The following is a 24978-nucleotide window of genomic DNA, read 5'->3' on the forward strand; positions in this document are numbered from 1 at the left end:
CATAATTGCAATAAAAACATGAAAATGGCAGTTTGCCATACAGTATAATATCCTGCAAACAGTTACTCTAGATAAGTCGAATCCCAAATGAAAGAAATAAAACTTGAAATTGTTTGGACGATGCAACGAAGTACCAAATCACATACCCTCACATGAGTTTACCCATAACAATACCTAGGATTAGAACAAATATTGTGAGACCAAGCACGGCACAAATGAACTCCAAATAGCTACGGGGTAATGTCAATCCGCTTCCATGTAGACCCATATTGGTGACAACATTTGGTGATGCAGGCTGAGATATAGGTGTAGCAGTAGTTGGTTGGCTGAAAACTATACTTCGAGAAGAGCCGGCAGTGGAAGTCACATTTCGTCGGCCTATCCGATGGTACTCGTCATACCAATAAAAGCCCTTCCAATGGTTCTTACCCGTAGGACATTTGTAGTAAAATCGACCGGGATTCTCTGATGTATAGCCCGCGCACTTGAGCTCCATGTTTCCATTGCCGCAGCTACATTGAGGGGTGCGTGTTGATACTTCCGAAGCAGCGTCCATCCTACAAAGTAGAGGGAATAAGAGTACGTGTTATATACATTTCCATGAAAAGAAGTTACTATTAATACTTACAAGTCAGCAGCAACAAACAAGATAGCAGCAACAATTATCAAAAAACATGAAAATATTGAGAATAACAACTACAATGTTATTTACTAATCAATGAAAAGAAGCTACTAATAAGCATAACAAGACAGCAGCGCCAACCAATACAGCAGCAGTAAACAATACAACAGCAACAATCATTTTAAAACATGAAAACATTGAACTAGTAATCACATTTTTAGCCACACACCTAATTATTATTCAGATACTGCGACCACATAGCTTCGGCCAAGGCATTCCTCGCCGCATTCCATTCGGGGGAACACTGAACGACGTCAATGAATTCATCATGTGTTGCATCTATGGCCAACCCGTTGTCTTGAGGCATATTGTCTAGTTGCTGTTCTATGGGGTCGATCGGCATCTCCATCCGAACAAAATTATTGAGTAAGAATGCTGCCATTATGAGTCTATTTTGCACCCGAATAGGGTAAAATGGAGACCTAAGAATACCCCACCTCATCTTCAATATGCCGAAGGCTCGCTCTATCGCGTTTCTCGCCTTACTATGCCTCAGGTTAAATAGCTCTTCTTTATTTTGTGGTCGTGCATTATTCGGACCCCACTCTTTTAAATGGTATCTAACACCCTTGAAAGGCGTTAGAAAACCATCACTATTCGCGTAACCGTTGTCACACAAATAGTAGTTCCCTATAAAAGAATCAATGAAGTTAAAATAGCAATCAATATTCATGTAATTAATTAAGCACATATAGTTGTTGAATATATTAAATAATAGCTTATACCCTTTGGGACCCTAAGGCCATGAGGTCTATTAATTGCATCTCGTAGGATTCGAGAGTCCGCAGCCGATCCTTCCCAACCGGTTAGTACGTAACTGAAATTCAGATTACGATCACAAACACCTAGAACATTTGTTGATATTTGCCCCTTTCTTGTCCGATACCGAGGTTTATCCTCGTTACCGACCATGACACTGATATAAGTGCCGTCTAATGCCCCTAAACAGCCCTATATACACAAGTCACAAGTAGAATTAGTTAAATACGTCAAGAACATTCAATTTAAGGGGCTCTAGTGAATATCTTGATATATTATGTATACCTTAAACCACCTCCACCGTGGGTCACTACAATCTGCTGGAACAGCTTCGGGTTTGGCTAGGAATAAATCATGTACCCTAATAACTGCTCCTAAGACCGCATGTACATAATGCGAGATCGTTTGACCGGATCTCCAAAAGTCGAATCTGACTACTTTGTTCTTTTTATGATGTGCTAGAACTGAAAGGAACATTGCTACTTGTTCCTCAACTGTAACAAACCGACCATTAACCAAACCACCCCGTTCTCGTAAAATCACGCAAAGCCTAGCAAAAGTCCTACGATCCATACGAAGGTTGGAAATACAGTCCACATCATGTACACCTACTAAACGACGTAAGTGTTTTTCTTGGTCAGGCATCTTACTTATTATCTCGTACTTTAAGGCTCCATCACCTCGCTTTCTTTTCCTTAACCTATACTTAGCATAGAATGCAAATAACAGAGCCACTTGGATGACATGATCACGCAAAATTTCTTGTAACAAGACGAATCGCATGTCACGCACACGACTACTTTCCCTCCCTGACATTTCAGTACACACGTGCGGAGTCTAGCAAAAAGTGAAGAATCATAGATTTAGACATCAAATTTGAATTAATTAACCGTGTCTAAAAGTCAAAATTAAACAGCATACCCAAACTTCAATATTTAACTCCCTCAACAACAAGTATAATCAACAAAACCAGCATGCGCAATATAAAGAGAAAGATTAATAATGCATATGAAAACAGTAGGATATCAACCAAAATATTTGAATAGTTGAACATCAACTAGAATGGCAGCATGCCCCATATCATAATATATAACTTCATCAACAAGAATGGTAGCATTAACCATAGGTCGATTTATAAATTATAATGGCAGCAAGACCAATATTAGTGTAGGTGTCGAATCAACCTAGATAAAAACAACGAACTACTACCAAATTATTTGTGCCTATTGAACACGAATGAGAATGATAACAAGCCCAAAAATCACACATATTGACATTGGCAAGAATGCGCTGGTACTAACCTTTGGTAGCCTGCTCTTCGTTCTGTTTGTGTCCCGTTTTGTATGTATATGCGTTCAGAAAATAATGTGCATTTCAAATTAATGAACGAAATAAATAAATGCCAATATATGGAATTCAATAATATGCTAGCGTAATTGTTGCTCGTTAAATTGGTATTCTAAAAAAAATATATAAAATTTTCAGTTCGTCGCAACGAAGAGGCAAACAAAGAACCAATTTATTGAAATTCGCAGGTGTTGAAATCAAACAATCAGTAGAATAGTTTCGAACCCTAGATGATGAAATTCCAGTCGACATATTCCACATATTCTAAAAATGACGATTGACATAATGAAATCGGTAGTTGATTTTTTCGATTTTCAAATGAACAACACCCAAAACAACACTCCACAGATCGACGAACAATCGAGCATAGCTGGAAGATGAAAGTGGTTCTTACCGATCTTTACACTGCTGATGACGCCTTTCAGATTTTCTTGCTCAGTTCTTGATCTGAGAACAGCTGGAAGATGGTGCCGCCGAAATGCCCAAATCCTAGTTTATACCCTTTGAAATTGTATGGAGCAATTGGCCGCGTTCGAGATGGAAGTGGATGACTTTGAATCTGAAATCTGAATATTGTGAGAGAGGGAATTTGATGGCTTTGATCAGTTTATTAGCAAATCGAATCTGAAATTATTTCCACCATAGGTTCGAAACAGAAGGAATGGAGAAAGAGCGGCGAAGGGAAGAAAGGGAGCTAGGGTTGAAATCCACTCATCGGAAGTCGTGCGAGGGTAGTGAAAAATATTGCCATAATCTGCATTGATTACCATAATCGGAGGGGGTTGGAGGTATTAGGAATACAGCGTAATACTGAAATTTAGCTACGGGCCTTGCTTTATCTCAGGGCCGTCCACAATGTTTTAATAGAATACCAAACTCCTGTCTAATCCGGATAAAAATAACTTATATGCTGTATAACCCCCAACCAAACCAGCCCTAAGTGTAGTTGGAGAGGTAACATAAGGGTGTTTTTACATATTAATCCAAAAAAATAACACATCCCTCTCAAAAAGAGATCATATACAGACGCCGGCCGCCACCCACGATTCTTCCTTCGACGACAGAGACATCCATGTTCAGGCCTGTAAGTATGAATAGTAAAGTTTAGAAACGTTTTTCTACATTGACTTTGCTTGAGGATATTTAATCTGATCTTCTAATTTAAACCAATTTAATATTTCTCGTTCTCATCGGTTCACAACTTTGCTGTTTACTCAAAATTGAAACACTCTCCTTTTCCGGTGAAAAGAAGCCGCTCTTTCTATACATTTGGATTTGGTGTTTGGAAAGTGAAAAAAGTTGAACAATGAAACGCTTATATTTCTTCTAGTTTTTTCTTTCTTTTTTCGATTTTTGGAAAAATAAACTAAAAAGCTTATTTTGGGTGCCAAAAATTAACTGTTCGAAAAGGGAATTTATAAACTGATCCCCAAAATTAACTGCTCCAGAACTCCATTTTATACAGTGGAGCCCTAATATTATAAGGCGAGCAAAGCTAGTGGCTAATTGAGATACCTTGAGGTAGCAGCGGCCGAACTCTGCCTGCAGCTGTTGCCACTCTCCGGTTTTCTCCAGTCTTGGAGGTAGTTTAAAAGGTGAGGTATCAATGTGTGGTTCATAATTTGCACACAAAATCAAATATGAACTATTTTATCTTCTGTTTTGTTTTCACTACCTTTTTCTTTTTTGGTAATAAATTTGTTTTCATCTCGAAGGTATCCACCTGTTATTGTTCATTCCCTGAATAAGATGTTATAAATATTATGGCAATCTTCACTAATTGCGGTGGAATTATCATATGCGTAAGAACTTTTTAACTGAAAATTTGGTTATTTTGAGTTGGTGAAATTATAGGAGTTGATAAATATATGAATTATCCTGCATTTGGTGTTAATTTGAAGGTGAAGAAGGGGCTTTATAAATTTGGGGGAAATTGCGTAATGATCAATTTTGACAGGCATGAGTCGGGCGGTTGGTGCATCCGGCAAGCGGAAGAGAGGTGCAGCAGGTGCACCACCTCTATCAAGTGATGAGCAGAAGATCCTTGATTTGATCCTCAGCAAAGAGGGTTCAGGCATTCATGCGACAGAGATCAAGTATCAGACTAAGATCCCTAACCCCGTCGTCAATAAAGCAATCAAGACTCTGGAGGCTAAAGCCCTTATTAAAGAGGTGAAAGGCATTCATCGAGGGGGTGCAGCAAGGAAAATCTACATGGGAGCCGACTTCACGCCCTCTGACGTGGTTAGTGGAGGCGTCTGGTATTCAGAGGGGAAGATCGACACCCAATTTGTTGATAGTCTTAAAGACATTTGCTGTTTGCTCGTGAAAAAGAGCAAGGTTGCTACTCTGGAGGGGCTCCACAAGATCGTGCAGGAGAGGAGAGTGGCGAAAGTTGACATCCCTATGCCGCAGCTGGCTGAGTTGCTGACTTCGATGGTGCTGGACAATAAATTAGTGGAGGTGAAAAGCAATGGTTTGGGAGATTTTTCTGGGATTCCTATTGGAGAAACGTGTTACAAGCTCCCAAGTGCAGCAGCAGGAGGGGCTGCAGAGACTTCCATCATAGGTGCATTCGCCTCGATTCCTTGTGGTATGTGTCCCAGGATTGCTTTGTGCACACCCGGCGGGGTCATCTCCCCGACGACTTGTGTCTATTACAACAAGTGGTTAGACATCAAACTCTAAGCTCCCAACTTATTGTCATTCTCTACACTTTTTGTTGATATAGATGTTTTCTTGAGACACTTTACATTGGTGGATTTTGGGTGCTAGCTTTTGGTTGGCTTTGTGTCTTATAGTCCATTACTTGATCTTGTAGAACTCGATGATATTAAGTCTTTTAAACCGGTATTAGAATGTTCTTTTTTCACGTTTGTTTTAGAATCTTTGATTTGGTGTGTTATGCATTGTGTAAAAGAGGATGAAGCATGCATGCCATCATAATTCATATTTGTGTTATGTTGGTTTGTTCAGATTGAACTATGGAAAAGTTTAAGGTGGATTAGGCTTTGTTAGCATTTAGTTTAAGTATCGGAATACAAAAGCTTCGTTGTTGAAATTTTCAATCCCATTATGAAAGCAATTTAGGTTATCCTAACAACTTAATACATTTTGGTAACATGAATTTGGCAATTCATTGTTGGAGCTATAGAATTTCCAACATAAATAGTATAAAGTTGTGTACGAAATTCCAACTATGCTTGATACGCGGCTGCAAAATCAGCCCCAACGCAACCGCAACCCATAACCTTGAGGGCGGTCGGAGGGACGCACATGCCCCACGTCCCCACCGGAATCTTGTAAGGCCGGGGTGCACTCGGGGCCCACTCACAAACGCTATATAAACTCTAGTATCATCCCAAAGCAATACAAGAAATTCTCCGCAGCCACGATCTCCTGGGAGCTCAACCAAGAAAGCAGAACCACCCCAGAAGCCGAGAAGAGGATGCGCACCACAGGCGCCCCTAGCAAACAACTCCCCTCTCCGCCATACCAAGCAGCTGGAAAGAGTCGCCGCCGCTCATCTCAGCCACCAACATCCCTACGTTGACATAGATCTGCAGAAAGACTTTGAGATAATACATAATGAAGGTGAAGTAGGTGCCACATACATTATCTACAACCAAATTAACAAATTCCTTAGCATTTCACACACCATGAAGTTGGTGTGCAAATGCCACATCCAAATGAGCTTCAACTAATTGAGCGATTTTTCAAATCTGACCAGATCTGGCTTGCCTCATCAAATTTGAACTAATTTGTGGAACAACAGAATTGCTTGAGTGCAAATTTCTTAGCATTTCACACACCATAAGAGACTACCATATATATATATATATATATATATGCATGTTGATGTCGCTACACTAGTCACATCCAAGTATAATAGAGTTGTCATTTTCATGGGGTTTTGGCAATGATCCGTCAACATAAGCTACTTTATTCTTTACTACTGCATTTATCTTCAACGAACAGAGGTAAAAACAGAGTGAAAGTTGAGATAGTTACGTAGCCAATGACTTATGCTCTCTGATACCATAACAAGATATTAAGAGAGAAATCTGAGAAAATGACTCATTTATTATATTTCTTCAAAAGAATACAAAGCATGCTCATCTTCTTTATAAAAGGATTAAGCCTTAACCTATGTGGCATGTTTAAAATTGTTCCATTTCAATAATTTACCATATATAATCTTCATCATTTATTAATTAATTAACTATACTTACATTCCATATAAAGATTCATTAATCTTAATAAATCTTCTTTATAAAAGGATTAAGCCTTAACCTATGTGGCATGTTTAGAATTGTTCCATTTCAATAATTTACCATATATAATCTTCATCATTTATTAATTAATTAACTATACTTACATTCCATATAAAGATTCATTAATCTTAATAAATATAATTAATAATAAATGTATATGTATATATATATATATATATATCATAATATTAACTTACATATAATCTAAATTAATAAATTTTATTATTTATTTTATCTCGATAAAAATTAATCGTAATAAATATAATTAATAATAAATCTTCTTTATAAAAGGATTAAGCCTTAACCTATGTGGCATGCTTAGAATTGTTGTAGTGGGCAAAATTCGTCAACTTGGCTCAAGCCCAATTAACCTTCCAAGCTGGACCAATGAGCTAAACAGCCCGGTCAGTCCAGCCCGACAAACTTCGAACCAACTTGGATCAATAACGAGGCTGACCTAATTACTTAAGAAAACTTGTTCGCCCAGCCTGATAAGTCAAGTTATACTTATCTCGAGATCAACCTGGACCGACCCAGGATGACTATCCCACTCCAAGTCCAACTTGTCTCAACAGTCCGATTGAGTAATTCGCACTTAGCCCAAACCCATCAAGTTAATTCGCCAACCTGGCATGACCCTAAAAAATCTAATTGGTCCAACAAATTGGTCCATCTAGCCCAGAAAGCTATAGACCGACTTGAGTCCACAACCAAGCTGGATATATTGCATGCGGCCCAATGGTTATTGTCAACCTAAAATGACAAAGTTACAAGGCCCAGCCGTCAAACCCTAAAAAACATCTCACAGCCGTCAAACCCTAAAACACGTCTCCCACCAAGCTGACGCGGTCAGACGGGTTAATCTTTGTGATCCCGCCCAAATCGCAACAACCTGGGAGATAAGGGCCTTGACGAGGCCAAACTGTAGAAACCCTAGCGGCTGGATGTCCACTATATAAACAGCCTGACTAGGTCATCAAATAGACACGAAAAATTCTACTTGCTCTCTACTCTTTGAATTCTCTCTACTCCGCCGCCAGGCTGAATACTCTTCCAAATCGGATACAGCCAACTTGGCCTATCTCCGTCTCCCACATTCCATTATCATAACACACCGTCACCGTTTCCACCCTCCGACGCCGCCTACAGCCTGGAGTAACCGCACACTCCAGCCTGCCTTTCTTTCTATTTCAATTCGCTTATCATTCTATTTTGCTATTCCGATACTGACTTGAGCGTCGGAGGCTCTACGGTCGACACCCCCACCCGGTGCTCAACATAGGGCTCTTACGTGTTCTTGTGTTGACAGGTTGCTAGTGCCCAATCTATCCGGACGTGCAGACGTCAACTTCAATTGTAGATTTTAGCCTCTACAATTTGGCGCCCACCGTGGGGCCCTAGCAATCAAGTGAATCAACGCACTTTCCTTAGATCTCTACGAGCATCAATCATGTCTGACTGTTGTGACGAATCTGAAACTCCTTATGCACCCACCCCACGTGGCTACTCAGGCTGACCAAGCCGTCCGGATCGCCACCAAGACGGAACTACATCACTCTTGATCCCGTCAAATGGTACGTAGGCAACTCTACGGAGCATGGCTCTACGGAGCACAATCTGGCCCAAGCACTACATTTGGTTTGATCCTCACCAGATGCAGGCAGAAAACTCTCCGGGGTGCAGCCACCAACCTCAAATCGACGTGTCTCAGTCTGTCCCGCGACGTTAGCACCTTGCGAGATACAAGTCGCCAATGATGACTCCTCTACACGGACATGATCAACCTGTATCATTAAGGAAAAAAAAACATCATCATAACATGAAATTCAAGACCATTGGTCTCTAGTCATCCAGTTGAACGAACCACCCAGCTTGGAGCAATCAACGAGATAGTCACAAAGTTTGTAAATATTTATCTTTTTTAAAGCTAGAATTAGCCACTTGTTCAAATGTCCACATGGTACTAGCCACAATTGGTCGAAGTCAGTACGACCCAAATATAATGAATCCCAACTTGCTTCAATTTCAAATACTTGACTTGGACAATTTAGAGTCAACAACTCTACGATTCCATATTTTGCTTCAAAAAATAATCCCAAGCTGGCATGCTACATGAAAGCATTAAATTAGCTAACATACCAAGATGGGACACAATTCGCCCAAGTCAAAACCACAAGTTGGCCAACGTCAGTCGATTCCAACTTGTATAACCAAAAGAAAATCAAAGTCCAGCCTGGCCTTGCCCAAAAAACAATTAAACTCTCCAACATCTGGTCCAGGTTGGTGCAACAAAATGAAGATAAGAAGAACAAGCTGCATCTATTCATCTCTTCGATATATTCGTGTTCTTTCAAATATACAAGCTACACTGCATCAATCCATACGACATTGAAACCATGATTTCAAAAAAGGCTCATGTATGCTCTAAATGGATTTATACGTAATACAAGATTTCAACAAACCACATTGATTTATAGAAGAAGGCAAATATCACAAATGGTCGACAGTTTCAACTTTCCAAGAGTTTTTTCAAATAAAAATATAGAAGTTGCTCAAACAGGACACAATGGTCTAAAGTCCAAGCTGAATATAAAGCACGCATACGTCGACACGGGAAGCCGGCTAAATAGTCAAGTCTCAAATAAGTGCAATATAAGAAAACAATAAAAACAAGCGAACAAACAACAAAATCCCTTCTCCGCCTAAGAGAGTCACTCTCCCGTCTGAGGATGGTCGTCTTCAGTGGTCATCCCAGCCAAGTTGCTAGCTAGCTCCGCCTCTTGCTCCTCCTTGCCAGCCTTCCACTCGTTAAATTCATCCACGTACTGCTGGACATCCCAAGTCTTGGGGGGCTAGTTCTCCAGTCCGCTACAGCTCACTCCAGCCGGCGAGCATCTTCCAACTTGGCAGATTCCAACTTCTCGACAACCTGACGGGCCTCATCACGCGTCTTCTTGATGACCGTCATCTCTCCCTTCCAGTTCTCCCGCTCGGCCCTCAACTCACTAAGCTCCGCTTCCATAGCAACAGTCATGTCTATGAGGAAGGCGGCTTTCTGCAAACTTTACAACAAACACGAAAATACAACAAGTTAGAAAAACTCTCATATCAACAAAGTAATCTATACTTGAAAATACTTACCAAGAAGGCGTGATCGAAGAGCTCACTAGCCACACTGCCACTCCCCATCTTCTTCAAGTAATCATTGTCTCATGGGAGTAATAGCTATTCGGCCACCCCACGGACAGTTCCAAGCTGGGCATATGCCGATACATTCGGAAATAACAGGTTGACATGACCGTCTATCCTAGATATAACCAATCAGGCCTTTCCAAATCAGAGGGGGCAGCTAGATTGGCACAAGGAGGAATAGCGTAAGCAGCTCGAAGTTCATCCAACTTGTCAAATGTGATAACTGATTTCGGGCTCCTATCTCCCAGCTTGTATGCAGGAATACTCCCTTCAAGCGGCCCAGAAAGATTTTCACCAATCCCATAATCAAACACAACCATGCTACGCGTGGCTCGAGACCTATTTCTTGTCACAGTATTCACACAGCTTGTGTCATCGGCCTACGATCTATAATTTTCACTACTCGACCCATTCGACATAAAAGAGGCAGGCATGTTCAGAAGCACCTAAACAAATAAAGTGCTAAGTAATAAACAGTGCAGCGAAGCGGAATGGCAAATGATACTTAAATGACTCGTAATCGACGAAACTATTGCACATAACGGCACTAGAATTATAAACTAGATGAGGATTCGACACTAAAGCACATATCATTGAAATAACGTTGGAGCTAATTCAGTTTGTTTGCTAAGTAATAACTAAAGAAATGAGAGTGCGAAACGATAAAAAGTAAAGCGTCATCCTTTTATCTCAAAGAACTATATCACTAGTTCAACTGATGATGACATATGATCCCGAGTCATTCTGCTAGTTAATGACATTGATTCTTGCAAAAATTGTGTATAAAGACGACAATCTGTATTAGAGAGCTATTGGAGAGATAAAGTCAAGGGAGATATTTAATATAAGGATATACGAAAATGTATTCAAAGATGATAACATGCATATTGGATTACACATGTCAATGAGTCAAAGAAACGCCTACTAGTTACCAGACAAGAAATCCACACAACATTCATGAAGTTGAACTAAACTATTCCTTGAAAGTTTAAAAAATCCATACTACATTCATGGTGTTACTTCCCTCTCTACGGAGCTAGCAAGGATCAAATGATCTATTCCAACTCTCCTCAATTTTAGTCTCAATTTGACAATCTATTGGTCCGTATTATTATAATCACATTTGAAATGCTATCAAATGATCAATGGTATCATGAGATGCGATCCGGAAAAAGTCAAAGTAGCAATACCATTATTTATGCCAAAGCAAAGGTAATATCTCATACATCCTTCATCAGTGAAATATCATACCATTATAGTACTTTCAACAACTATGAAACAATAGCTAACAGCTATTGAAGCCAAAACTATGGAATTATCAAAAGCAAAACCATTATTTATACAATATTTTAACAATTGCTTTGACAAATCTTTTGGCAATTTCACAAAACCAGACACTGGATCGACGAACAACCACGGGATACAATCGACAAGTACAACGCAGCAAATGGAGAGTTCAAAACCTACAAAAAACAAAAAGAAGGGAAAGAAAGATCACATACTGAGGCCTCAAAACAATCAAAAAATACATTATGTCTCTAAAAAAAATCGATTTCGCTCTTTCTGTAATCAAATTCAAATGTGTGAAAAATAAACACAAGCAAAAATCAAGTTTGTGATACCCACCTTTGAAAATTCCGGCAGAAAACCGCTGGATTCGACTCCCCAGTTCGTCTCTCGCCTCACAACTTAGCTACAACCGCCCTAGGACGGCGCCGCCGTCTCGCTGTGGTGGAAGCAACGAAAAAATCATGGGCCCACACGCGGTGTCCATCTGAGTAGCAAAATCTCAATTGTGTATGATCTCCTGCAGCATCTCCACCACCTTCTTCATCTGTGGCTGTTTGGCCGGGGTGGTGTCGGTGCAGAGCAACGCCACTCTAAGGGCAGCAAGCATCTCACGCCTTCAAGCAAGCGACACTGTGCTGAGCTCCGTAGCAAGAATCTGCTCCGGGGGTCTCTCCTTTCGCGGGTGCAGCGTGCACCCATTTCACCAGCTCAATACCCTCGCCAAAACCCTCCTCTATCGGAAATCGAGTGGTGAGAAGCTCAAGCAAGACTACCTCATAGCTGTACACGTTTCCCGATGATGTAACTTGCATTGTGTACATATATTCTGTACAACAAGTTCAAACAAAAGATGAGAAATAATGATGAAATAGTTGTCACATAATGAAAGTGTGCACATATACCTGGAGGTATATAACCGAAGGAACCAGCAACAGCAAGAGTGAAGGCATCATAAAAATACAACAAACCCAATTGGCCTGATCAAGTTGTCGTGGTGGAGCTTGATCACCTTCTCCACTTCTCTGATCATCTTGGTTTTACAATGGATCATGGCTTTGTCCATTGATTTCAGCCTTCTAACCGACAGAACCATCCCGAAAGGCATCTCTGCTCTGTAGATGGTGTTGAACGTGCCCGTGCTCAGCTTATTCGACTCCTTCGTGGTGGCTCTGGCCACGGCCTCAAAGTCTATAGCATGCCGGAGATTCTCCACAAACACGTCCCCAGCTGCTATCATCGGCTTGGCAGCTTCCTCGACCTCTCTCTTCAGTCGGACCCACCGTGGCAACTCCTCTTCCGGCGAAGGCACCGCCGCCTCCAAGCGATACACAATAGCAACTTGAGATGAGGTATTTTGTAATACACAGATCCGACACAACTTTCTTCCCCTCTGAACACAGGAGAAAAACGGTTGGAGCATCACCTCCTCCGCCTGAATCCCTCGTTAGCTCGTCTTCCTCACTTCACACAATAGCAACAGTCGCCGGCGACACCACGCCGCCGCCGCGCGTCTTGACCCGGGCTGCCACCGCTCGTTCTTGGCAACAACGAAAAGTTCACCTCTGACATCAATTCTCCCTCTGTTTCGCTTCCATTTTAATCCCAGGCACCACCGCCATCAGTTTCGCAATATATATATATATCGCCGCCACATCCCTCTGTCTTCCGACGACGGCCGTGAGTCACGACCATGGCCGCCGCCCTCATCCTGCAGCCGCCGCTGCCTCCTCTCACTCTCCTCTCCTCCCTAACACAAATCTCTCTCAAACCAGCAAACACAGATAATACAAATCACAAATTCAAATTGATGATACAACGCAGAAGAGGCTGTAAAATACAGATTCACAAATCCAAATTCAACTTCTCCAGCAAATCTCCCTTAAATAAACTCCGACAGTTGGCCGCCGGCAACATCGCGCTGTCACCGCACGCGCTTCGAGTCAAATGCTCAGGCAATAGACGCCCCACTCACCGAATCTCCGAATTTCCGTCACCACCGTCTATTCTTGGCAAAAGCGATTGAGGGAGACCCCTTCCAGTTTCGACCTCCGGCGAAATCGCCGCTCGATCTCACCTCTCTCTCTCTCGACTCCCTTTCCATCTCAGTTACCACGGCCATCGATTGAGCGGCGGCGCCACCCTTGAATTCAGATCCCCAAATTCGACCATTCTGTCAAAGAAGCCAGACTTCGAACGGCGCCGCACCAATCGTGAGACGACGAAACATTGGCGGCTACCATTGCGTGTTTGACGGAGGAAGTGAAATGGGAGAGATGGTTATCTCCCCCCTCATTTTTTCGAATCAGGCTGTGAAGTCAATTAAAAAAAAATACCAACTGGAACAATAATGAAAAAAGAACAGAAGGATAGAAATCCCAACTTGACTATGAAATATTATTACAGGCTGGTAGCCCTATTTTCGAGAAATTCAGGCTGGTAAACAACACAAACCGAGAAATCCAGGCTGGTAAAGAGCACAAACTCCTTACGATTAAATATATTGAGCTCGGTTCAACATCTACAAACTGAGATCTAATTCCAACTTCGCCCAGGTATCTATTGTCGGGATAATTCCCAGGCCAGAAAAAAGAGTGAAAGAAAACCCATCTTGTGAAGGGAAAATTCCAACCGTCTATTAGGAAAATTTCGAACCAGGCTGGAAAAATCGCGATTGAACCAAGTAACAAATCCAACTTATGAGAAATTCGAACCTGGCTGGATACGCCATATATATTTACTTTATTTCCCTTCTTTAATTTTCGAACCAAATTAGAAATTAGTCAATCTGAAGACTTGATTATTCGGATGGAAAATATGGGTTCAAAATGCGGTATTCAGGCTGGAGTAAGGAATTGCTTCAAAAGATGAGCCAGACTGGAGTAATTTGCCAATTTGCCTACTTCAAATTCTCAAGGTAGAAGATATTTGCTTATTTCAGTTGGCCTCTTTCAAATCTCCAAACTTCAAATTTCCATCACGATTATTTGCCGAATTCTCCAAACGGGTGAAGCACTCTAAGCTTTACAAATTACTTATATTATTTTCTCTAACTCCAAGCTGATAATTCATACCGACAATAATTACAAGTTGTACTTCGACAAATAAGGCTGGCAGGAGAAATTAGAAAAATCGGATACCAAATATCCAAACTAAGAAGTATCTGCTTATCTCAAATTTGGGCCAAGCTGGAGATTAGCCAAATTGAAAATTGAATTTGATATACTGCATACAGGCTGGAGTAGTTAACTATTCAACAAATAGGCCAAGCTGGATGCCCCTCTTTTCTATTTTTTGAACCAAGCTGGATTTATTTATTTATAACATATTTTACTTTTCAAAACCAGCCTGATACGTCACATATATTGTCTTTATTTCCTTTCTTCAATTTTCGAGCCAGCCGGGAGAATAATCAATATGAAGAATTTTACCCAATTGGACTCAAAATGTTTCAGACAGGCTGGAGCAAATAGTTATGTCGACAATGAGCCAAGTTGGAGCATTGGAAATTTGCTACGTTTCAAAATTTCAAGCTAGGGCCATCTCAAAAAAAAAAAAAAAAAAAAATTCAAGTTGGAAGATATTCACCTATTTCAAATTATCAAGCTCCAAATTTCAATAGAACAAGGGGAAAAGAAACCCCCAAGCTGGTGAAGCGCTCCAAAGCTCTACAAGCTATATTTCGAAGAAAATAAACTTCAAAATTGATTAATCGCTCCAAGCTTATAAAGTACCAAATCCCACGGTGGCAAACCGATCCAACTTAACTCACATATTTACAAGCTGGCATTTAAAAATTTGGCCTTGTCCACGCCATCGACTTTCGCGGTATTATTTACAGGCTGGTAAGCCAATTTATATATATATGCTTTACAAGACGGTCTCGAAATTTAATAGCAAGTCGACGCTAACTGGAGTCATTTCCTTTCTACAAACTGATTGGTTATACCAACTGAGACAACCCGACGTTCCGAGAAATTCACCTCTACGGAATAGCTATAATGACTCTCCAATTAGAAAATTCTAATTGTAGAGTGGGGGGCTAACTGTAGTGGGCAAAATTCGTCAACTTGGCTCAAGCCCAATTAACCTTCCAAGCTGGACCAATGAGCTAAACAGCCCGGTCAGTCCAGCCCGACAAACTTCGAACCAACTTGGATCAATAACGAGGCTGACCTAATTACTTAAGAAAACTTGTTCGCCCAGCCTGATAAGTCAAGTTATACTTATCTCGAGATCAACCTGGACCGACCCAGGATGACTATCCCACTCCAAGTCCAACTTGTCTCAACAGTCCGATTGAGTAATTCGCACTTAGCCCAAACCCATCAAGTTAATTCGCCAACCTGGCATGACCCTAAAAAATCTAATTGGTCCAACAAATTGGTCCATCTAGCCCAGAAAGCTATAGACCGACTTGAGTCCACAACCAAGCTGGATATATTGCATGCGGCCCAATGGTTATTGTCAACCTAAAATGACAAAGTTACAAGGCCCAGCCGTCAAACCCTAAAAAACATCTCACAGCCGTCAAACCCTAAAACACGTCTCCCACCAAGCTGACGCGGTCAGACGGGTTAATCTTTGTGATCCCGCCCAAATCGCAACAACCTGGGAGATAAGGGCCTTGACGAGGCCAAACTGTAGAAACCCTAGCGGCTGGATGTCCACTATATAAACAGCCTGACTAGGTCATCAAATAGACACGAAAAATTCTACTTGCTCTCTACTCTTTGAATTCTCTCTACTCCGCCGCCAGGCTGAATACTCTTCCAAATCGGATACAGCCAACTTGGCCTATCTCCGTCTCCCACATTCCATTATCATAACACACCGTCACCGTTTCCACCCTCCGACGCCGCCTACAGCCTGGAGTAACCGCACACTCCAGCCTGCCTTTCTTTCTATTTCAATTCGCTTATCATTCTATTTTGCTATTCCGATACTGACTTGAGCGTCGGAGGCTCTACGGTCGACACCCCCACCCGGTGCTCAACCTAGGGCTCTTACGTGTTCTTGTGTTGACAGGTTGCTAGTGCCCAATCTATCCGGACGTGCAGACGTCAACTTCAATTGTAGATTTTATTAAATGATTAAGCCTTAACCTATGTGGCATGCTTAGAATTGTTCCATTTCAATAATTTACCATATATAATCTTCATCATTTATTAATTAATTAACTATTACATTTCATATAAAGATTCATGAATCTTAATAAATATAATTAATAAATAAATAAATATATGTATACATATATATATATGATAATATTAACTTACATATAATCTAAATTAATAAATTTCATTATTTATTTTATCTCGATAAAAATTAATCTTAATAAATATAATTAATAATAAATTTATATATAATAATAATAATATTAACTTAGATATAATCTAAATTAATAAATTTTATTATTTATTTTATCTCGATAAAAATTAGATTTACATGTCTGACAAGAAAAAAATTATAATTTATATACAATAAATGATTTTAATTGAATGTTAGTGATTAGATGTATATTTGTTATTAATTTTATATTTCTCAAAAGCGTATATATTATATGTATATGTTGCAATATATTATACTGTATGAATTTATATATATATATATATATATATATATCTCTTCTTAATTTTCAATAAAATCAATTTTAAATTGAGTTTGAATTGAGACATGCAAGTGTATGTAAATTATAAACCTGATTACTTTAAAGCAAAATCTTATTTTATGTCTATCAAAATAATTAAAATTTTATTTTTATTTTTTATAAAATATATCCGTACATTTTATTTATATAGGGAAGAAAAATATATTTTTCATATCTAAAAACTTTATATGTTTCAGTTTCTTCAATAATAATAATAAGGGTTAATTGTTTGTAAATTCACGAACTTTAGCGAAAATCCATTTTTAACACGTTCTTTCAAAATTCCAATTTAATACACCAACTTTGACCCGTTGTTCAATTTTAACAACCATTAAATCTCCGACGACTTAAAAACACACGCACTGACGTGGCTTCCCGGCACACGCTTTTGTAATTGTTCGCCGATGAGTAATACGCAGCGTTTTAGAGAAGCTTAAAACGTCGTCGTTTTTCGCCGCCCCGCCGCACTCCCTCTTCCTTCCGCCACACTCCCTCTTCCTTCTGCGTTTTCCGCTGCCCCGCGGCCTTTCCTCTTCCTCCACGATTTGCAGATCTAGGCCCGTGGCCCTCCCTCTAACTCCGCCGCCCCACGGCCCTCCCTCTTTCTCCATGATTTCCGTCGCCCTCTTTCTTTCTCCACGATTTGCAGATCTAGGCCCGTGGCCCTCCCTCTTATTCCACCGCCCCGCCGCACTTTCTCTTCTTCCTGCCACACTCCCTCATCTTCCACGATTTTCGCCGCCCGTCGCCCTCCCTCTTCCTCCACGATTTGCAGATCTAGGCTTGCATCCCTCTTTCTTCCTCCGCGACCCTTTCTCTCCCTCTCTGAAATTCTTCTTCTCCTATGTTCATCTTCAAACCCTCCTCTCTTTCATCCTCCACCACCGCGCGCCCTCCCTGAAAACCCTCATCCGGCGCGGCGGCCTAGCGAAAGTAGCGGAGGATTTGGGTGCTCTGTGGCTCGTGTATGAAGCGAGAGGCGCACCAAATCTGGACTCTAAAACTAGAAGCCACATTTAGCCACATGTGTTTCTAATTCGCCGGAGATTTGATCGTTGTTAAAATTGAACAACGGGTTAAAGTTGGTGTATTAAATTAAAATTATGAAAGAACGTTTTAAAAATGAATTTTCGCTAAAGTTCATGAATTTACAAGCAATTAACCCCAATGATAATAATAGATAAATTATGAAATTAGTAATGCATAAATGAAGAATTTTGATAAAGAACAATAGAGGATATGATGTTAAAATACATTGGAAATCTTTAATTATGTATTAAATTTATAATAATCTCAATCGAGTGAAGAATTCATATAAATCACCTCATTTCACATTGATTTTTTATAAGGTTTCACTAAATAAAACTTATACAAGAAGAAGCTCTTGCTCTCCAAATTAAAAATCTATATTTAATTGGCAGAATGATTGAGACTAATACAATTTGAATTGCTCCAAGCGAGATGATTCTCGGAACCCAATCAAATGATGATACTCACAAGTTAAATTTGTTCTTTCAAACTCCAAACGAGATGATTCTTGGAACCCAATTATAATATTTGAAGCTAATAATGCATAAAAGTTTATCAAGATTTTTTCAAGTTCCATACAAAATAATGTTTACAAGTTAGTTATGATATTAGAAGCTCCAAAACATATAATCTCACAAGTCAAATTTGATTTTTAAACCTCCAGATAGTGCTGTTAAAAAAATTGACGCATAAAAGTTCATTTTTTGTATTTTAAGGTCTAGACGAGATGATGCTCAAAAGTTTGGTGTTCAAACATTAGATGTTGTCTTCTGGGCTTTAGATGATGATATGACCCTATAGGGTGGTTCAGACGAGATGATGCTCAGATGAAATAAAATCTTCAATATTGACCTTTTTTCAAAATATTATTAAATAAAAATTTATATAAAAAGAATATTTGTTATTCTAACAAAAGATTAACATTTAATTGAGAAATATGATTCAGATTAATATAATTTCAACTATATTACCTTAAATTAAAAAAAATTAAAAATAATTTATATATAAATAATTATTTATACAAAAATAATACTCCCCCGTCCCCCAAAATTATGCATGGAAGTTTGTAAGTAATGATAGTGGATAAAGGGTTCCACAGTGAGGATATTGTTAAATATATTATGAGTAAATAGTGTAAGTTAAAAGGGTAAAATTGTAAGAATTATATGTGGGGTAGTGTCTAAAAATAGGGTATGCATAATTTTGGGGGCCGCACCAAAAAGGAAATGTATGCATAATTTTGGAGGATGGAGCTCTGTCCCGTTAATAATGGCACGTTTTCCTTTTTGGGTTGTCCCGCTATTGATGGCACGTTTCCTATTTTGGAAAAAATAAGGGAGTGATTAATGTTAATTAAAACCCTAATTAAAAGCCTAATTAAACAACTTTAAAAAAATAAAAAAACAATCTCACTCTTAACTCTCTCTCTCTCTCTCTCTCTCTCACTCGCCGCCTCTCCTCCTCTCCTCGGCGACTCCGTCTCCAAAACCCTAGCGTCACCTCCACTGCCTAGCGCCGCGACCACCCTTCACCGCCTCCACACCTCTGCGCCTGCTCCATTTGCCGCCGCCTCCGAGTGAAACCCCTAGCACCGGTTGGCGCTAGATCTGAGCGGCTCCATCGTCGCGCCTCCACCCCCTCTGAAGAAACCATATCAGCGGCCCGGCGGTGAACTGAGTGTGCCGCCGCCGCCGCTGCCTCCTTCGCCACCGAGTGAAACCCTAGCACCAGTGCGGTGCCAGATCTGAGCGGCTCCATCGTCGCGCCTCCACACCTCTGCGCCTGCTCCATCTGCCGCCGCCTCCGAGTGAAACCCTAGCACCAGTGCGGCGCCAAATCTGAGCGGCTCAATCGTTGATTTTTGTTGATTTTGTTCTTGTTTTGAATCTCATTCTTATTCTTGATTTCGTTGATTTCATGATTTTTGTGGAATCTTATTCTTGATTTCATACAATTTCTGGAATCATTCTTGATTTTTGTTGATTTCGTGAATTTCATGAATTGTGAATATTTGTTGATTTTTAGGATCTTTATTGTTGCTTGGTGAATTTTGTTATGGTATTTTGATTCTGCTTTGTGTTGATTTCGTGAATTTCACTCAATTCATGAATTTTTTATTTTTCACCCCAGTTCATGTTCTTCCTAATTCTCAAAACTACTTCCGTTCATCTCGATTTTTGTTGATTTTGTGAATTTTGACAGCAGTTGTTTCTGCTGATGAAGTTAACAAAATTAAGAAGAGAAAAAATGCAATCTTCCCTATTTTACTTTAGAAACTTTTTTTTTTGTGAAATTAGTGTTATTGTGTTAATGGTAAGAAATGATTAATTAATTACAGATTTTAAATTTATTTAATGAATCAAGAAATAAATATTTTTATATATTGATAAATTAGAAATAATAAACAATCCCTAAACACAATTCTAATCATGTGGACCATACACTTTTATTTCCTAATTTTCTTCTCCTTAATCTCCGTGCCGAAAAAGAAACGTGCCATTATTAACGGGACGGAAGGAGTAATTTAAATAATAATTTAAAATAATTCCCCGTCGAATTTCAACGGGTTATGCACTAGTGCTATATATATTGCCTAAGGGTGCATTCTCTTTGGTTGTAAATTTATCATGGGAAAATGAGGGATAAACAAAATTTCACCCTTTAAATTCTTCCTTTCTTTTTCCTCATTTTCTATTTAACCCTTACTCATTCCTCACTTTCACTACAAATGAGGGATAATATTATCCCTTCAAAAATGGTGGGATAATATTATCCATTCTTTGTAGTGAAAATGAGTAATGGTCAAGTACAAAATGAGGAAAAAGAAAAGAAGAATTTAAAGGGTGAAATTTGGTTATCCCTAATTTTTTCATGATAAATTTACAACCAAAGAAAACGCATCCTAAATGGAATGATACGTGGAGAGCAACAACATAATAAAACAAGCAAAAGACTGAGAAAGAACGACAAAATTCTCGTGAGCTTCAAACAGAACGCAAGCCTAATTAGAGACACATGACATATCATCGTCATTTCTAGCTACAACTTGAATTTAAACAATAAGAGATATGATGATCTTCAATTTTCAAGTGGGGAATAATGCTTTTTTTTTTCTGTATTTTAATTACCATTCTTTTTATGACAATACTACTCCATATACTATAAACTATAAATATCAATGCTCCAATTTCATTCCTAATTCTTATGCTAGATTATTTTTTGTTTATATATAAACACAAGTCTCCAACTTATATATTTATACTTGTTGACATGTCAACTTTACAAAAAGATGGATCAGGGTTCTTGTTTCTAGAATTGTTTGGAACATCGAATTATAAAACATTAAACCTATCATTTTTTTAAAGCAACATTAAACTTATAATTAAAAGTATGCTAATAAATCCAAGTATTTTTCCATCAGATAGGAATTGCACAACTTACCCAACAGTCGCCAAATTGGAATAGAATAAAAAAAAAAAGTCAATAGTATTATTGACTTTCTAAAATGATTTATTTTTTGTTTTTTTAATAGTATCTAACAGAGTTTTCTTTGGGCTGAAGCAATCCAACGACTAATAATTCAGCCCAATTGAAAGTCCTTTTTTTTCTTAACCATCAAGTCTTTACACATAGTTTTGGTGCCCCTGGTTGTCTTTTCACACTAGGTCCACCGGGGCAATTTCGTCTTTTCGTGGTAACCGACCTGAACAGTGAGGGGTACATAGGCGGCAAATTTTCTTTTCTTCTCCTCAGAAGTTCTTTGCAGAGCTAAATCAGCAGATATTTTACAGAGAGCTTCTCAATTTGTGCGCTTACGTTCAGCCATGAATTCGTTGAATTCCACCTCAATAATGACGAAAAGGTGCGCGGAGGTAAAAAGCAGCGCGAAAGCCTTGGGCCATAGATCTTCAGCTGCAACGCGTTGTGAGCCGTTGATCCAGAATTATTCGAATTTTAAGCGGAGCTCGTGCCCGAAGCGCTTGATGTTCTACGAGAACGGATCGTGGGTTGATTATTCGGAGGAAGTGGCGGATTTGTTGAAATTAGGGTTTGCGGAGGGGAGGCCGATGGTTGAGGCTCAAGTCCTCGGGTACAACTGTTTCTTTGACTTGTACCGCATGCTTGAGATTGATTTGGAGTCCGGTAATCAGCGGTCCATTGCTTGGATTGATGCTGATGGTAAGTGCTTTTTCCCCAAAACGTTTGTCGATAGCTGTGAAAATGATCGTGAGGTTGAATTGGTCGATGGCGATAAGAGTTGCGCCAAGATCGAGATTGATATAAAAATTGTTGAGAATTCAGGGAATCACGAGGGTGTGGGGTTGAAGGAAGATGTAAATTTTGGTAAGAGGGGGAGAAGCGAGAATGTAGAGAAGGGAAAAGTGGAGGAGAGTTTTTGCGGCACCGCTGCAAAAAGGCTGAAAATGGTTGAGAGCGAGTCGCAGTCCTCGCGGTGGCCGAAGGCCAGGAATTTGGCAGCTGGGGAGAAACGCTATGCAATAGTAAAGAATTTGTTCTTATCCGGGCTGGAGAATGTGGAGCCGGGTGCTAGGATTACCTCCATTCATCAGTGTGTGCGGATGGGACCCTTGGATAAAGCGCGATCAGAGATTTTCGCGAAGCAAGTAGAGATCAAGAAACGAGCTAGAGGGGAAAGTAATGTGGTTTTTGCGTGGTATGGGGCGTCATCCCAGGGAGTGGAGAGCATCTTGATGCATGGGTTTGGAATACCTAGCAAGTTGTCTCGCTCAGCCGGTCATGGCATTGGAATTCACTTGTCGCCTATTCGGTCGCCCCAAAATAGGTCTGTTTCTATGCATGCTCGTACTATTATCTTCATATTACTGTCAATTTTTATAATGATAATCTTTTGGAGATGAGCCAGAAGATCTATTTGTTTATTTACCTTTGGTTTTATTATCTGTTTACGGATTTGCTTATTTTCTAGTAACCTTTTGATTTGGATGGACAGTGCAATGTTGGCAGAGGTGGACGAGAATGGTGAGAAGCATGTCATATTGTGTAGAGTGATATTGGGAAAATGCGAGAAGGTTGAAGCAGGGTCACTTCAGTCTTATCCGTCAAGTGTGGAGTATGATACTGGTGTTGACGATTTAAACAATCCTAGGTGGTATACGGTGTGGCATGGCAACATGAATACTCATATTCTACCAGAATGTGTTGTCAGCTACCGGCCTGTAAATATAAATGGTAATAGATTTTCTATAGATATCAGCTTCGCTCAAAATTTGGTATGCCTTTAAAACTCAATCGCTTTAGTTGATCTTTCAGGTTCTGTTAATAGTGTCCCTAAGAATTGGGTTCCTCATCCGTCGACATTTATCGCAAAGCTATTCTCCAAGCTGAGAGGTTCACTTCCTTTGCCGCAGTTTTGCGAATTGCAAACTTCATGGGAGTCGTGTAAGGTGAGAATTTCCGTTCCTTGTATCTGATGCAGAAGGATTAGTTAGCTTTAATACGTACTTTACACACTAAAGCATTTAACCTTTCTTTTTGCAGGAAGGAAAGTTGGGAAAAGATGCTTTCATGAAAAAATTACGATTACTTGTTGGAGATGATGTGCTGCGCTCTGCCATTCAAGAAATTCGTGGCTGAGAATAAGTCTTTTGTACTTGTATTTTACTATGTTTGTAGTTGTCAGAACAGAATTAGGTCTTTCCGTCAAACCACATAATAGGGAATTCTTATCAAATGTCTTGATCTATTGAGAAACATAATCAAATTAGGAAGCTAGTTTGATGTGGGCTAAATTTTTTTTACATTGTTGTCTTTCTACACGTAGAAATTAGAGATAGATCTAAGCTAGAGTATGAACAGTTCTACAACTTCTGTTTTCTAGTTCTCTTATTATACTGCATGCTTTTGTTCAGCATCAACCTTCTACTTCTTCAGTGTACCCCTCTTGGCGCTCATAAAAGTTTATGGAAGAATTACTACATAACAAGGCTTAATTACTGAGTCCAAACTTCTAACATAGATCTTCGTGAGGTCATTTTTCCATTAACATGTTAAGTTGTAGAACAAAGAAGGAATATGTGATATGTCTCTTGAAAGGATTGTCCAAGGGGACTTGCTTTTTCATCATATTTTCCCATACAGATTTTGTTCTATATGACAGGCATTTTATAGTTTAATCTGTTAAATTGTTGTTGATGAAATCTTAGTCCTGGAGTGGTGAGAATTGTGTATGTCCGTTCAAAGTTTGAATTAGGAATCGGAAGTATTGGAAAAAAGTTTCATGCTTATCCGAATGAAGCTTATCCATTTTATATTTTGGCAAATGGTTTTTGTTTCTGGATTCTGGAAGAGGCCTGAGTGGTTTAGACTTCTCTCTTTTTGTTAAGGGGTAACTCTGGATTTCTAGATCATGTATGATGTATCTCCCTGTATACATATTCTATTAACATTCTTGTGATTAAAAAAATATTTTCATAGTCATGTTTTTTATAGCTGACTAGAAAACAAATTTGGCATGTTATATTACTTGTCTAGATGCAAAAAATGTAATAGCTTTAATGGATGAGGCAATTGGCATTGTGTATTTCCGTTCCACATTGCATCTTTTGGTGGACCGAACTCCTTGAATTGGTTAGTCCACACTACAATTTCCACTAGGTAAAATTAAGATGGAAATGGAATACTTGCCAAGTATTTCTAGTATTGTCAAGTATTTCTCTCTGATTAAATCATTGTTTGCTTTATCTTGTCCCTCTAGTTCTGCTATGATAATTATTCTG

General features: G+C 39.4%; 3 protein-coding genes and 1 long non-coding RNA gene across 10 annotated transcripts; 2 read left to right on the forward strand and 2 right to left on the reverse strand.

Moving 5' to 3' along the window:
* Positions 1 to 18: 18 nt before the first annotated feature.
* Positions 19 to 3760, reverse strand: LOC130992735 (uncharacterized). 2 transcript variants are annotated; one of them, XM_057917469.1, is made up of 6 exons: positions 3183 to 3760; positions 2743 to 2764; positions 1727 to 2278; positions 1408 to 1633; positions 852 to 1312; positions 19 to 557 (listed from the first exon to the last, which is right to left on the reverse strand). In XM_057917469.1, the coding sequence occupies exons 3-5, from the start codon at positions 2255 to 2257 to the stop codon at positions 852 to 854; spliced, it is 1218 nt and encodes a 405-aa protein (XP_057773452.1). In that variant the 5' UTR covers positions 2258 to 2278; positions 2743 to 2764; positions 3183 to 3760; the 3' UTR covers positions 19 to 557. The 2 variants fall into 2 exon arrangements, with proteins under 2 accessions (XP_057773452.1, XP_057773453.1); XM_057917470.1 differs by lacking the exon at positions 2743 to 2764.
* On the forward strand, positions 3733 to 5657 carry LOC130992737 (uncharacterized). 6 transcript variants are annotated; one of them, XM_057917473.1, is made up of 3 exons: positions 3733 to 3872; positions 4237 to 4383; positions 4746 to 5657. In XM_057917473.1, exon 3 carries the CDS (start codon positions 4748 to 4750, stop codon positions 5474 to 5476), a length of 729 nt encoding a protein of 242 aa, XP_057773456.1. In that variant the 5' UTR covers positions 3733 to 3872; positions 4237 to 4383; positions 4746 to 4747; the 3' UTR covers positions 5477 to 5657. The 6 variants fall into 6 exon arrangements, with proteins under 6 accessions (XP_057773456.1, XP_057773457.1, XP_057773455.1 ...); XM_057917474.1 differs by having other exon boundaries at positions 4254 to 4383; positions 4690 to 5657; XM_057917472.1 differs by having other exon boundaries at positions 4254 to 4383.
* Positions 5658 to 5840: 183 nt separating this feature from the next.
* LOC130992738 (uncharacterized) lies at positions 5841 to 6720 on the reverse strand. The gene is made up of 2 exons (XR_009091372.1): positions 6447 to 6720; positions 5841 to 6348 (listed from the first exon to the last, which is right to left on the reverse strand). It is a non-coding gene; the product is annotated as an uncharacterized LOC130992738 (long non-coding RNA).
* Positions 6721 to 21867: 15147 nt separating this feature from the next.
* Positions 21868 to 24117, forward strand: LOC130992739 (probable inactive poly [ADP-ribose] polymerase SRO3). Its single transcript, XM_057917478.1, has 4 exons — positions 21868 to 23024; positions 23193 to 23431; positions 23513 to 23646; positions 23741 to 24117. The coding sequence occupies exons 1-4, from the start codon at positions 22045 to 22047 to the stop codon at positions 23834 to 23836; spliced, it is 1449 nt and encodes a 482-aa protein (XP_057773461.1). The 5' UTR covers positions 21868 to 22044; the 3' UTR covers positions 23837 to 24117.
* The last annotated feature ends 861 nt before the right edge of the window (positions 24118 to 24978 follow it).

The sequence above is a fragment of the Salvia miltiorrhiza genome, chromosome 7 (genome assembly GCF_028751815.1).
Source record: "Salvia miltiorrhiza cultivar Shanhuang (shh) chromosome 7, IMPLAD_Smil_shh, whole genome shotgun sequence".
Lineage (NCBI taxonomy): Eukaryota > Viridiplantae > Streptophyta > Magnoliopsida > Lamiales > Lamiaceae > Salvia > Salvia miltiorrhiza.

Bases quoted from the DNA above. Each gene is read 5' to 3' on its own strand.
- LOC130992735 (XM_057917470.1), bottom strand. From the start codon at position 2,257: ATGTCAGGGAGGGAAAGTAGTCGTGTGCGTGACATGCGATTCGTCTTG. The intron at 1,634-1,726 runs GTATACATAATA...TTGTGTATATAG, and splicing joins CACGGTGGAGGTGGTTTAAG to GGCTGTTTAGGGGCATTAGA. The intron at 1,313-1,407 runs GTATAAGCTATT...ATTCTTTTATAG, and splicing joins TGGCCTTAGGGTCCCAAAGG to GGAACTACTATTTGTGTGAC.
- LOC130992739 (XM_057917478.1), top strand. From the start codon at position 22,045: ATGAATTCGTTGAATTCCACCTCAATAATGACGAAAAGGTGCGCGGAG. The intron at 23,025-23,192 runs GTCTGTTTCTAT...TTGGATGGACAG, and splicing joins ATTCGGTCGCCCCAAAATAG to TGCAATGTTGGCAGAGGTGG. The intron at 23,432-23,512 runs GTAATAGATTTT...TTGATCTTTCAG, and splicing joins CCGGCCTGTAAATATAAATG to GTTCTGTTAATAGTGTCCCT.